This window comes from Micropterus dolomieu, unplaced genomic scaffold (assembly GCF_021292245.1).
Source record: "Micropterus dolomieu isolate WLL.071019.BEF.003 ecotype Adirondacks unplaced genomic scaffold, ASM2129224v1 contig_8836, whole genome shotgun sequence".
NCBI lineage: Eukaryota > Metazoa > Chordata > Actinopteri > Centrarchiformes > Centrarchidae > Micropterus > Micropterus dolomieu.
Genome location: NW_025737822.1, coordinates 58,381 through 73,324, shown reverse-complemented (window position 1 = coordinate 73,324; position 14,944 = coordinate 58,381). Strand labels below are relative to the sequence as shown.

At 41.0% G+C, this 14,944-nt stretch overlaps 1 protein-coding gene across 11 annotated transcripts in view; it reads left to right on the top strand.

Moving 5' to 3' along the window:
• LOC123965192 (phosphatase and actin regulator 1-like) overlaps positions 1-14,944 on the top strand; it is a 50,581-nt gene extending 35,637 nt beyond the window's left edge. For 9 of the 11 annotated variants that reach the window (XM_046041765.1, XM_046041773.1, XM_046041766.1 and 6 more), the window contains 8 exons: positions 328-670; positions 2,021-2,220; positions 3,916-4,072; positions 7,695-7,750; positions 8,817-8,878; positions 10,109-10,249; positions 12,394-12,470; positions 12,601-14,944. In XM_046041765.1, the coding sequence (XP_045897721.1) occupies positions 328-670; positions 2,021-2,220; positions 3,916-4,072; positions 7,695-7,750; positions 8,817-8,878; positions 10,109-10,249; positions 12,394-12,470; positions 12,601-12,616 (1,052 nt within the window). In that variant the 3' untranslated portion in view covers positions 12,617-14,944. The other 2 variants (XR_006823646.1, XM_046041767.1) reach the window with 2 other exon arrangements.

Sequence of the window (14,944 nt, the reverse complement as noted above, 5' to 3'; positions counted from 1 at the left end):
TGTTGCTTTAAACCCCACCTGCGTTACCACACATGTGCACAGGATTATAGTAGTCTTATTATATTCCCCTGTGGTTAAGGTCAGCTGGGCTCTCTCTGTCATTGTCACTCTGTTAGTCAGAGGGAAGTAGCATTACCCTGGCCTAATTCCCACCACTCTAAGCTGACGTCTGAGCCATGTCTGATCATCCATAATCACTATTTATATGTTAGCACCAGCAAAATGTTGTCGATTCGATATGATAAGTTAATCTAGTAAGAATGTTCAGTGTTCAGTAATCCCTTTTTCTGTCCTGTTTATACTTGATTTTTTTTTTTCTCTCTCTAGATTCTTGCCAGCCAATGAAGTTGCCCTGTATGCCCGGGGGGAAGCACTCTCCACCTCTGCCTCCCAAGAAAGTGATGATTTGTGTGCCTCCGGGGGGGCTGGACTCCAGCTCCCCTTCTCCATCCCCCAATCCCCTCAGCACTCTCTCCCAAAAGTGTGGCCCTCCGCAGGGCATGTCCCTCCACCATGGCACCTTGCTGCCCTCTCACCTCGCTGGTCTCGCCAGTCTTCATCAGAGCCACGGACACCCACTCCAGCTTCAGTACGGCAGCTTGCATGCGCCCAGCCGCATCATTGAGGAGCTCAATAAAACCCTGGCGCTCTCCATGCAGAGGTTTGAAAGGTTAGTAGCCATCAGTGCTCAGGTCATTAAATCTGATTGTCCTCTAGAGAAGGCAGGGAGAGATTATGGATCGGCTTCTGTTTGTCTGACTGTCTGGACATCACACATAATATCTGGATTTTGACAAAACTCTGGAGAATTAAATGTGTAATGGTTTCATGCTGGCATTTAAAATCTTTCACTGATGGAAGTAATAGCTTAATAATGATTGGCCAAAAGGGTTGTTGCCGGTGACATATTTCCTTTTATGAAGAACTACTTTCCCTCATTTGATGTGCCTCGAGTTATTATGATGAAATTTATTTCTTGTTAGTAAAAAGTGTTGCCAAAACAGCACTAATCAGACTAATTACTGGGGGGAAAAAGCATTATAATGAACATAGAGTGTCCTGTTTATTAGGTTTTATTTTTTTGGACACTTGTCCGCTACTCTCAAATATATCCTGGTGTTATCGAGGCCATGCAAAGCTGGTGTACAGGTCTAAATCAGCACACTGGCTCACAGGGAAGCATGGCCTAATTTTGAAGTAAATGTGTGTATGTGTGGGCACAGGCTGATGGAGTAGGCGTCCCTCCAGCAGTTGGCCTGACATAACATGACCAGCTGCTCTTTACAAGAGCTGCGTTTCTTTGCGTTTGGAGAAAAGGGACAGGGTCGCAGATTGGACGTTATGTAACCTCTTACATTAGGATCTCTTTTTCACCAAAGCCATTTAGGCAGGGATAAGGAAGTAACGGCCCCGACATGGCTCACAATAGCCTGAAAGCTTGAAAATGGTTACATAACATTGGTTCATCATAAGAAGTTTCAACTAGACTGTGATTAATCAATCCATCAAATATGTCACCGATTAGCACTTGCATATAAATGATGGCTCCCGAAAGAGGAGCTTATTTTGTCACCTTGTTTTGAATTATACAAGTTGTATAATGAGTTACTCTTTTCCTCTGTATAGTTCAGAGGATTGCATGGCATTGCGTAGGACTAGATTTGTATTTGGTATGTATTCAGGCTCTTTGTACTCCACTTTCATTCAGCTAGAGTTATATATCTCTCCTCCCTCTATACTTGGATTAAAATGCCACTAAGCTATCATTAGACAATGAACCAGAAGCATCTTTTATTCTTATAAGGTTTGTGAGAGTTATGTCAGTAATATTACATAGCATAAACAATATTTGACTTTAAAAACATGATAGAATTAGATAGAATTAGGCTTGAAAAATGAGATTGCCCATGTAAACTTGCCTTCACTGGGCAGGCTCATCCTCTTAGCAAGGCCAGGTGTTTTGGCTGTAAGCATGAGCCGTGACATTAATGTCTACATTTGGTGCCTTTCACCCCACTAGCTCTTTGTTGCACGGTGGTGGTCAGTGTGCTCCCCTGGACAGAAGAGAAGTGCCGTCTGTGATCATTGACTACGAGGATGACAAGGAGAACATGCCCAACGAGTCTGACTATGAAGATCTGCCCAGCATGTATAAGGACGAGGACGATGACGTGGATGATGACGAGGACGACGAGGAAGATGACGACTCCATATTTACAAGTGAGTGGCCGCAAATATGGTGGCCCTAATGTGTCTTTTAATGTTTAAATTTCACAAATGATGAAAAAGCTGACGTCATAGTCAGTGGATTACATTGTTTTTCCCCCAGTATCCTAATGCCTCGTGCAGAACACACGACTTTCACCGTTGACCGATGGCCCTGCTGTTCACACTACACAACTAGTCTTGAAGTCGCTGTGGTGTTCACACTACGTGACTGATCAGTGACAGAAGGTCACACACTACACAAGCTGACAGCGGCAAGAAAACACACGTGAAATGTGAAACGGGAATGATGCGAAAATACACACAAAACAGCTGTTGTTTGTTATTATAAAGATAGCAATAATAAAGACAAAGAATCTGGGTGAAAGAATGGATTACCACACGCAGGTAGCAGGTATTGTCTGAGCTACAGAGAGAGCTGGAGGGGAGTAAAAAGTGTTTTGCAGTGAAAAAGTAGCTGCCTGCTCTGCCAGCTGCCTGCTCTCTTTGGCTGGATGTGGATGTCGAGTCGGCCGACTCTTCCAGATATTTGGCATGCTAGATATCTGGCAGACGTCAGCGATGTGTTAGAAATGTGTCGGGGAGCCGTTTTGATGCATCCTTGTGTAGTTCACACATAACGACTGGCGACCGCTGATTTATACCCGATATCAGCCTGACAGTCGGCGAGCTCGCCGGGTGGCAAATCGGGCTAAACATTGTGTAGTGTGAATTAGGCTTTAAATGCATCTACAGAGCTCTATTATGTGTCTATTTAGAATTTTTCACATCTGTTCCTTGTCAAATATAAAAACAAAGGCAAGTTGTGGAGAGTGACAAAAAATGGATGCTGCTGGCTTCACCCGAAGCCTCCTGGAACTCGGAACTAGTTTGACCTTCATAGCATGGCCAAAATAAGATTTGCAGAGTAGTGTATCCAGAATGGAAAATATTTCACTCGCAACCTCTTGCCAAAACTTGTCTTTGTGAGACGCCATGTGTAATGGAATCGTTCAATATGCAACATCATTACTTTAAGAGGCATTGAAAGTATAAGTAATACTGAAAGGTACAGCTTGATTGAGACTAGTGTGTGTGTGTGTGTGTGTGTGTGTGTGTGTGTGTGTGTGTATATAAATCTTTGTTATTATAAGTTATACAAAACATTAAATAATTGTCAATTCTCCACAGTTTAGATCATATTTAGGGTGAAGAAGTATTTCATATTTGAGACTTTGTAACTATTTAAATCTCAGCATCAGAACCATGAAATAAAGATTACAACATATGTAAATATACAATGACTCCCCTCTATGCAGGGAGAGCAGACTTATTTCTTCTGAATAACAATACATATTCTATACCCATTTACCAAGTCAGAGAGACATATCTTTAAGTCTTTTTTTTACTTCTACTAGTAGTTTGAATGACTATATGTTTGTAAATTTGTCAATTCTATTATTACAGAATTATTCATTTTTTAACTACCTCATGCTTGTTTACCAACCTCAGGCATGTTTTGTTTATGTAAACCTCTGCTACTACAACACTGCAGTTTCCCTCCGAGGGATCAATAAAGTTCCTATTTATCAAAATTGAGAGATACAGTAGAAATGAAGAAAAAAAGTCAGAGCATTTTGGTAATTGAGGCCTCAGGTCTGTGCTTCGTGCCTGCACCGCCTCATGTTTGACCATGGTGTTTGTGTTTAGGTACCCTGGCACAGAAGGTGCTGAGGAAGGACTCTCTGGCCATCAAGCTGAGTAACCGTCCATCCAAAAGAGAGCTGGAGGAGAAAAACATCCTGCCCATGCAGACAGATGAGGAGAGACTGGAGTCTAGGCAACAGATAGGCACAAAACTCACAAGGTGAGACATGTTACATACATGCATTTTTAAACTTGAATACATTCACACACATGCACAATTTATGGTCCAAATATTTTTAGTAGACCTGATTGATGTTCCTGCAACTCAAAAGCGGCTGCTCTCAGCCAATCCAAGCGTTTAGTCTTACTTTGGGCTGACGACGGCCCAATATCCTGGCTGATAGAAGTGTGACTCAGTCCAAAGCCGATGCAAATGTGAGCCTTTTTTTCTATCCAAACACTTTTATAGCCTTTCATTTTCTCCTTCTCAACATCCGATAAAGATAAACGCTTTATCTCGTTAAAATGAGGCTCTGAAAATGGAGCTGACCTAATTTCAGCGATGCATCGCCCCCCCCCTCTCGTTTTTCTTCTCTTTGTCTTCTCTCTAGCACTCTCTCACTCTCTCTCATTTCTCTTTCTTCCTCCTGCCTGACTTCCTCCCTCGCTGACTGAATCACCACGGTGATGCATGTGCCAAACCATCTCCACCCGACTCCTCCACACAGCAGCACCACGCAAGCCGCTTCATACCAGCAGCTCTCTCTCGCTCTCTCTCTCTCTACACACCCTGGTGCAGTGCGTACAAATCAGAGGAATTTGTATACATATGTCGAGATCATAAATGTGAGTTCTAGTAATTGAACAGATCAAACGACATAATGTTTTCCCCCAACGGATCACAGGCCTCATTTGATTTCACTCTTCTTTTTGAACATGACTGAGTGAATGGGATGTAATGATGCGTTGAGAGGGGAAAAGACTGCCAAGCGGATGGGTACAAATGAAGGCCTGGATAGTATAATAAGATATGAGATGTGGGAAATATGGTTGCAAGGGAGAAACGGAGTATTATCTAGAGACATTGGCACACATCACTATTCCCCGCTGTGATTGGAACACAGCGCGTGTTCCCAGAAGGCCTGCCTGCTTAGTTGTCATGTTCCCAAAAAGCTCTTTCACAGTGTCCTTTGCAGTGTCATCCGATGCCCAAGTCCTAATTTCAGGCTTTTTGCCAAGAGTATTGTGTAATGTAATGTTGGCGCTTGTGCTAGCCCAATCAGAATTGATTACGGTAATGCTATTTCAGGACACGCTGACCTCAACTTACTTGTATTGACCTGATTCACTGGGAAAACCCTGGAGACGCTTAATCTCAAAGGTGAAAACTGAACGGGAGAGTTTCAGCTTTCACCCTTGAGAAAGTTGATAAACACTGCTGCGTCTTTGGATTATTGTTTGTGGGTCTTGCTTGCTTTAATATGTTATGTATTTTGTAGTTTATGTCTCTTAAAAGACTAGTTTGACATTTTGGGAAATATGCTTATTTGCTTTCTCGCTGAGAATGTCGATACCACTCATGTCTGTCAATAAAATATGAAGCTACAGCCAGGAGAGAATTAGCTTAGCTTAGCAATAAGGCTTGAAGAAGGGGGAGACGGCTAGCATGTCTCTATACAAAAGTAAAAAGGTCTGCCTACAAGCATCTCTACAGCTCACAAATTAAAATGTTATATCTTGTTTGTTTAATCTGGACAAAAAATAGTGGTAAAACGACAACCCCCTGTAAAACTAGAATTTATGTGTGAGACTTCTTGGCCGGGCGTATTCTGGACTCCCAGGGATCTTGTCTTTATTGTGAGGAAACCATCTCCGCTCTCCAAGTAGGGTTAAATCTAGGGCAACTGGACTTGATTGAAGATACTTGTTTGACCTCTAATCCAAGAGGCTTCTTTAGTTCTAACTGGCTGGCAGGGTGTCCCAGGTATTTAACCTCTGTGGGGTTATCATCAAGGTGATGGATACCACTAGTTCTCCTAGCTGTTGTGGTCGTCAGCCCATTTTCCTGTACAACGGAGGATTCTACAGACATAAGCGTGGCTGTGCCATGGGCTCACCAGTATCCCCTATTGTGACCAAATCTATATGGAATCCTGAACTCCTTCAGAGGAATAGCACTGACCCACAAGTACAGATATGTCGACAACACGTGGGTCAAAATTAAAAACCAGTAAGTACAAGCCTTCACAGAACACATCAACTCGGTAGACAGTAACATCAAGTTTACATGAGAGGATTTCAACAAAAATAGTCTGGCTTTCTTGGACTATGCCGTACTGTCACAAACTGGATCAGGGAATGTGACAAAGAGGGACTCCACGGTACTTAGTTAAAACAAGTATAATTTATTCAACTAAAATAAACACAAGTACAAAAGAAGATGCCATAGCGTGGATATAACCTGCTTGAAGGGAGAGACCGTACTGAAAACATGGGCCAGCTTTTATAACCCATGGGCCCCGGTGAGCGCAATCAGCTGAAGACCCTACCAAATAAATACTGCAGAGTTTAATGATAAGTCTTGGTGGGTTTGTCACGAGTGACAACATTCACATTACACAGTCAGTATGAGCCATTGTTAATATAAAAATATTGATTAGTGAAGCCTTAAACAGCAACATCGAAAAAAACCTATAAAACTCCTTCTATAATCTCATTATACTCACGTCTCTAGTCTTCATATTGCATAGGCAGACAGGCACTTAGTTGATAATGTCCGGGCATTAAATAAACCTGATTGTGATAGAAATTATTTGGGAAGGAGCATCCACATGGATGTTTGCCGACTAGTCTGTGCATGTTTATTTATAGTAGCTGCGTTTTTGCTGCTCTGCTCTTGCTGCGTCTGAGATTCACTGTCTTGACTTTTCCCAAACGATATCCCTCACCTGGGAGAACAAATGACATGAGATGAGACAAGCCAGCCTGAGCACAGACCAAACCCTGCATACAGTAGTTTACAGGGCTGAGCAGCTCCAAAATACTGTCAGTTCTAACAAGATGGAGACAATCATTGATCCAATGCCCAGAGTTAGGTCTGCTGCCATGTGGTCCTGACACAGTGCTATTATAGGAGTCCCCAATTGAGAGCACTTAGAGTAACCTTTCAGATATTGCCTTTGGGGATTTTAGTCTTTTTTAGCCTCTTACAAATTGAGGGAATTGTCGCAGAAAAGAAAGAAAACTGTGATGGGGGCAGTGTATGACTGTCACATTCCATGTGTCTTTGTCTGTGTAAATATACGTGATAGGGTTTATTTTAGCTGTCTTGAGTGTTAAAACCCTTCAGTTGGCATGTGGCCATGTTACAGTCCCCTAGTCTTCAGGAATATCAGGTTTTTACTGGCTGCCTTCTCTGCATTTCAACCAATGTGTTATAATGCATGTGCAACTGTCAAGCTGTCACGAGCCAAGAGCTTAAATAAGATGCAAAAAAACAACCTTGAACTCCGTTGCTCATAAATACATTGTACATTTCACTCGTGCTGTGAGTCAAAATGCCGATAAGATAACCTCGCTGGGAGTTGATGTCAAAGCAGGGAAGTAAATACTGGGCAAAAGAACAAAACTGAGCTGCTCTATCTGAATCAGGTGTCACTATGTGTACCACAGAAAAAGAACCGGTGAAATGTTTACATAGATTTTCTTTTGAACAATGACAGTTGACGATTACATGTAAAGTAGGTTGATTTGCATTAGGATGCCCCCCATATTGATTCAGTTGCCTTGCTGACCTAGTGCCTGTGATTATGTGCTGACCATGGGTGCATGTTTCTAACCAGGCGCTTGAGTCAGAGACCCACAGCGGAGGAGCTGGAACAGAGGAACATCCTCAAACGTGAGTGTGTTAAACTTGTATATTTAACATTATCTCTAAGCCGCGAGTGAACAAAAATATCAAAGTGACAGAACCGCCAAAAATGCCTTCTCTAACCGTGTGGCGCTTCATGAAACACATTGTAGCAAAGCATGAGTCCATATTTGTAGCAGCCTTTTGTGTATTCACGCTTCTTATAGTGCTACCTGGTGATTTGAGAGGCCTAGTTATATAAAAGTTGTGGCTTACATTTCTCCTTTTATTCCGCCTTTTTCATCTTAGACAGGCAGGCAGGCAGCAGGGCTCCCTGAGGAGTCATGTCCAGAAAGATGGGTTTCTTAGCTCAAACAGATGCAGTATCAGAGAGAAGCCGCCGTTCTGTTGCCTGGGACTCTGCTGCTCTGGAATCAAAGACTGATTTAGCAGCAGTCCCGGCTCTCCTAGAAGCTCCTTCATGATTGGCAGTGTGCAGGAGGAAAATTCAAAGTCAAAGAATTCATGAGTGACAAGTCAAGTCCTCCCCATCACTCACACACATACAGTAGCAAGGTTAAACAAACAGGTTTTTATTTTCTAGAGAGGTACCGCCTGGGATCCAAAACTGAGAGAAGTACTATAGATACAGTTTGTGTTCAGCACTTGCACAAATGCAGACTGACTGCCGAAGCTTTTGCAAACAGGAGCAGTGTCCCAGTATACTCCTTGTTTACTCTCGTCTCCTCTTTGTAATGTGGTTAACTTGGGTTTTTGACTATAAATATACAGTGCAACACATGGAGGAATTTTAGGGAAATGCAAGAAAAAGTCTTAAATAGGTTAATCACTTAATCATAAACATGGACCAAAAAGCCCCGGGACAACTTAAAAGCAACAAAGCAATCATTCTCCCCTGATACCCATTCCTAATAGTATTAAACAGCCAATGATGAAAACTATTTTAGGCTTTAAGAAATGTATCCAGTTTAATGGGAATCTAATGAGCCATGTTATGCAAATAATATTTTTCCCTTTCAGTCATTTTCATATACATTCCACTGGTTGCATGTGCCTATACTCAGTGTAACACTCGGCCTCTCATTTTCTGCAGCTCGCAATGAGCAAGAGGAAATGGAGGAGAAGAGGGAGATAAAACGAAGGCTAACGCGAAAGGTGAGTCCAAAATAGCTCCAAAGGTGCAAACCCACTCAGGATTTTCAGTTATTTGTAGGGGGTAAATTGTTGGCCAGGATAAACAAGCTGTGTGACAGTGACTCATCTGTAGTGAGAAGTAAGAATCTAGTCCATTACAGGCCTGCTCTTGTATTGTAGTTCTCAGGTCTCCCCCCAGGAGACACTGATGCCCTTGTTGCCCTTGGCCCTTCAGCATGTTGGCTGCCAAATCCTTTGACCCCATATCGAGGTGTTGAGCATGTTCCCATCACTTTCAATTAGATTATAGCACTTTCTGCTCACCTGCAGACAAGCTGCTCAAAACAAAAATCTCACAGCTGTTGAAGGAGTTTATTGTATGCATCACATGCCTTTTATTGTATGCAGTGTGTAAACTTCACGGCCTTCCAGTCACGGGTGCTTCCTTTGTGTTTTAAACAAAATGCTCATCCATATCCATACTGTATATGACACTAACTACACATTCATAGAACATTGGTCATGTAGGGAACCAAGTCGCATTTTTGAACCTCATTATATAAAATGGTGCATTGCCTGACTGATACTGGGTTTTGGAGGCCAATCGAGATTAAATTATATTGGCTGATATATATTTGTGTAAATAACTACATAAGATGACATTTAAATTCAATTAAAAGAAAAGATTTTAATCAGGATATCTACTGATCTCAACATTTTACTGTTGAAAAAGGTGTCCATTAATTCTCTGATGGAAAAACTGTGCAATGGCATCACTGTTTCTACCTCTTGACATTTATGTACTGCAGTTTCTTGTGATTTATCAACCATCATATAAGCTGTCACGATTAACTGTGATATGGTAAGATTGGTCGATATACCGAGGTTAATTTGCCATTTTCCATCTAAAACTGGTACATTTATTTTAATTAAATGCATCAACATTTCTTAATATTTTAAGATTGCTGTGTAAAGGAGGTGCACAGCTGGAGGTGCTTAAGTGATAAACTAGTCTGTTCCTTGTAATCTTTATGAGGAACTCATACTCTAAAGAAGGTCTGCAGGAACTGAAATGTAATGTTTTTGTTAAATTTTTAACTCTTCTCTGATGCACCTACTGGATAAATATGCAGGATGTGCAAGTATTTTTTCCCCTATCCCTCTGTCTGAGAAGCTGCTAACCATGACAGCGACTAAAATACTTTACCTAGTTTTCTGTTCTCCAACTTTTTTTTTCTTCTTCTGTTCCAGCTGAGCCAAAGGCCCACTGTAGAGGAGCTGAGACAGGCCAAAATTCTCATCCGATTCAGTGACTATGTGGAGGTGTCGGATGCCCAGGACTATGACAGGCGGGCAGATAAGCCCTGGACCCGGCTCACAGCAGCTGACAAGGCCAGTATTACTTACACTAATCTTATAGTTAAATTGAGATAATCTTTTAATAATCTCAAGATCCCACCATCATGCTCCCCTTCCACCCCCTCTGTGCCTCATATGGTGCAACCCGTAACACAGGAGCGTGATGGTAGGAGGATGTGTTTCTGCTGCCTTGTTACAGCAAGTTCCACCTCTGTTTGGTTCCCCTTTGAGTAAACACCCTGGAGCAGTCCTGCTGCCTATGCCTCTGACTTTTAATGAGTTCTTGATTTTTGCAGAGCAGTGATTCTGCCTCATTTGCTGTGACGATGCACTGCTCTGAACACGCCAGGTCACACCTGAGGACCACTCATGTGAAAATCACAGGGATTCAGGGTTTTGATTATGCAACAAACTCCCCTTACATAAGAGAGTAATCGGACAAGCAGTGCCTCAGGACCCTCAGTCGCAGCGCTGCTCTCCTGATGCTTTTTTCCCTTCCTATTTCTACCTTCTAGCACAGATATGAATGTTGTTTGTTCTCCTGTTGCAGAAGCATCCTCCCCAAGGCTATAGATGTCCCCTTGAGTCATGCTGAATCGCACAAGCAATGACATCATCCGGCTGGGTTGCTGTCACACATGACATTTTAGAGGGGATGTTAGGTTATTAAAAAGGCACAGCACACCATTGTATTTCCTGGAACACTGACTCATCCCTACTTTGAGAATCTCTTTGACCATCCTGCCCTTCGGCAAGGCACCTAGCCCCTGCTACAGTGGTGCTGCTTAGAGGCAACGATTCACAAGGCATTGTCCCAAATGTGAATGTGTAGAACTTCATAAACGGGAAACAGCTTTGTTTTGTGCTCAAAAAGCTTCCTGGAAATGTATTTTAAAATGATGTTATTAACTCTAATGTATCCAAGCTGGTTTAAAATCAAGTACAACTGGACAACTGGACTTGTTTGAATTTACTTTTTGAAGTATCTTCAACCAAGTACAGTTGTTGATTTTAACCTACCTTGGATATCCATGACCCGGATGACTGAGAATCTTCGCAGATGCCCCTCATATAGTTACCTCAAGTTTGGGTTCGGTAGGTTTGAGAGGTTTTAGTAGACAATCTAGATAGTTACAGTTAAGCATGAAATATATTAAGTTTTTGTTAAAATATATTGATAAATGAAAAACAAAACACATTTCTGACATGTAAAATCTATTTTGGTGTGTTTGTTAATCTTAATACATTCTGAAAGGTTTACAAGAATTTGATGAGTAATATATTATATGGTTTAATCGTTATTAGTGCTGGGTTGCTAAAGACCCGAAGTATGTAGGAATATTTAAAAAAACACCCATGCATAAGGGTTGAAGTTACTGAAACAATGTTTTATTACCCTCCGCCAAGGAAGTTATGTTTTCGATGCCAATAGTTTGTATTTCTGCTGGCCTGATTTTCATGAAACTTGAAGTGGATCTGAATCACGGGGCGGATACACAAATTATTTTTCACTTTCGTTAACATTGCGAGATAGGTCAGTTGTAAACTGAGATGATGAGGCTTCAGCTGGGCACAACCATATTTTGACATACTGTAATTCTAATAGTTTGGGAAATTTATCCATACAGTGGTTGCGCTTGCAGATTTGCATATCATAGAAGACTAGACTATTGGCCTTGGCGGAGGTGTGCGCTCTCTGAGTGCCCTTGTAATTTCCATTATTTTCTATGATTTGTAGTCCTTCTTCACAATGAAAATGTCTTTATAAACTTCAGCTTTTGATCTAAACACTGACAGCCTGTAACACCTTGATACAATTTGGTGTTCTAAAAATAAACCTGCATTGGTTTGTATAAAAACTTTTTGTTTCAATGTTTTTTATGTATGTTTTTAATCTGTCAATCCATGGTGTTGCTACTTTGGTATCGTTAAAACAAGCTTACTACCCAAGTATACCAGCGGATATATTATTGTTCATGCTTCTAAATGTCTTAAGAAGAGGAAATTGAGGGCTCTTGTGTTGAGAGAATTCACCAGAATCATTCATGCCCTCAAGATAAGCGTAAATGATGAATGAAGCATGCTAAAAGGAGATAGAGTCGAGGCTTAGAGGCTGCAGTTTGTGTACTAAGCCTCTGCAGCTTTTTTCAAGTTTCCTTCTTCTTTGTCCTCTGTAGGCAGCTATACGGAAGGAACTCAACGATTTCAAGAGCAATGAGATGGAAGTGCATGAGTCAAGTCGCCATTTAACTAGGTAATGTCCCAAATCCATTAATTTGCATGTGACTATCTCGGGTCTTAATGGAGGTTTTTGTGCCGTGCAGTGAGTTCTAGCTGGGGCGATGAGATGTTTGAAAACAATACTTTTTCTGTTCACCTTTTAGGTTTCACAGACCATAGTAGACCACCACTGTCTCGAGCAGTGCCGGACCGGCGCTCTCCCCCACTGAGAACCTTAAGTGCTGGACAGTAAAATGGTGCCCGTTTCTACAATAAGGCCATGTCTTCTGAAATGCCTTTTCAAGACCCACACAACTGAGTCGGTACTACGCTCCAAGATGCAGACACCCACTACTCCATCCGCTGTAGTAGCACATTATGACTCCACTTGATTCACATCGCCCCTCTATGGAATTTGCTCAACCCGTCTCCTAAACCTCTCTGCTGAGCTCTCAGGCAGGCCCTCAGTTCTGTGGCGATTGGACAGCAAGAGAGTTTTTGTTTGCAATTGATCGACATTTTGGACGTCTATGGAGGGCAACTGTACCTTGGTTCATCAATAACGCCAGTGGACTTGTCTCAGTGGACATGTTTTTAATCCCTCTTCTTTATCATGCTGTCACTCGGACTCCTTTAGCACTTATGGACAACTCTGTGCAAGGCTGGAGGGTTGATTTGGTCTGAGCTCACTATATCAGCAGGAGATCCATCTTCACTGAACCTACTTAGAAAGACACACAGAAGGCAGGGAGGGGTCCAACATTAGAATCATGTGCAATATTTTTTTTCTTGTGCTTTTCCTAGGCTATAGCACCCTCTAGAGTCCCCACTGTGTCATTACAATGTAGTCCTGACTTTTCTTCTTCTCTCATGTGCAATTCTCGCTGTACCGACAATGTTGACATCTAATTGCTAACTGTGAATTTGAGAGTTTGGGTGAAAGCTTGCACTCTCTTAAAATGTACATTTTGTTTATATGGAGGAAAAAAGTTACATTTAAAGAAGAATCATGCTTGACCAAGTTTCATTCATGGCACAATCTTATAAATTTAGTGTAAAAAAAAAAAAAAAAATGCAGCTGACAGATATATTCTATATATCTGTTTTATATAATTTTGTCAATTTTTAGTTGTTTTGATTGGGACATGGATCATAATTCAAATGTTTTTACGTCTTAGCTCTTTGAGCTGGCTCACAAAGTTATCGCTTACATTTTTGTGTGTGTTTGCAGCAGTGTGTTTAATGATATTTGCTCATAATGTGCATTGTATTATACTTTACTTTTATACTCACGTCGTTATAAGCTTTTGACCAGGCAATATCTGTTGTTTGTAGAGAAAAGGTTAAACTACAGGTGTACTCCCCACCAATTTTTTTAATTTTTTTTTTTTTTACTGTGCTTATACACTACGCCTCACTTCAGGGTTTTGATTTTGTTTTGTACTTTGCTTTGCTTTAGGAAGGTTTTATTCAGGAGGACTCTTTCTGCATTTTTCTTGACTGAGCCACCAACGAACAGTCTCATTCAACAATTGAACACGACGATGCATTCTCAATTTTGAAACCCGGGTGCAGATTTTAGTAAATTCAGGATTTTAAACGTTTTATTGTTAAAATTTGTTGCACTGTTAGGAGTTTGGCTTTACAATGGGCACTGTTTTAAGGTCAGGGCCCAAGTGTGTAAAATATTGTTGGATTTCTGATCTATGACCGTTTTGTTTCTTCACTGTTAACGGTCTTGTTACTTGATCGCTGATCCTACACCAGTATTCCAATGCTCATAAGCTTTATGTACACAGAATATTTTTATTATTTTTTACTGTATTCATTTTAAAGTTGCAATATGAAACTTTTGTTTGTCAGTAGTAGAGGGGAAAGACTGTCGGCCACCTACTATAACGCATCTGTCTGCAGAGGAAAATGTGTTCTCCCTTATTTTCAAGGTCTTGGATAGATGAAAAGATGACCCAATAAAACCTGGAAACCGAAAACATACTTAATTGTTTCACACTTTATGGTTTTTATGTGAAATAATAGGGGTTTTGTTACAGTTTGGAGCGGTTTCCCCTTAGAATCGGTACAAAGGTCATGTCACATTTTTCCTTTTTTTTTTTTTTTTTTTTAAATCATAATTTCATTGGGTCATCTATTCTCAGAGACTTTGAAATATGAGGTACTTTTTGTGTTAGAACCAGCTTCTGTATGATTCCAGCATCATGCCATTATTTGAAAATTTCCATCCATAGGTTCAGTAAAATAGAGCATAATAGGAATGAATTCATACAAATACTCTCATTTCAGCTCTAAGAAACAAACCTGAGCCACTGGGCTGAGCATGAGGTTTTTCCATTTTGCTGGAATCAAGGAACATGAATTCAGCAATAATCTGTTTCCTTTTACATGGTGGAGCAACTGAATGAATTTGAAAGTGTTCCTTTTTTCATTTTTGAAATACAGAATACCATGTAAAGGATGTATCATGTCAATTAAATTCCATTTCTGAATGCA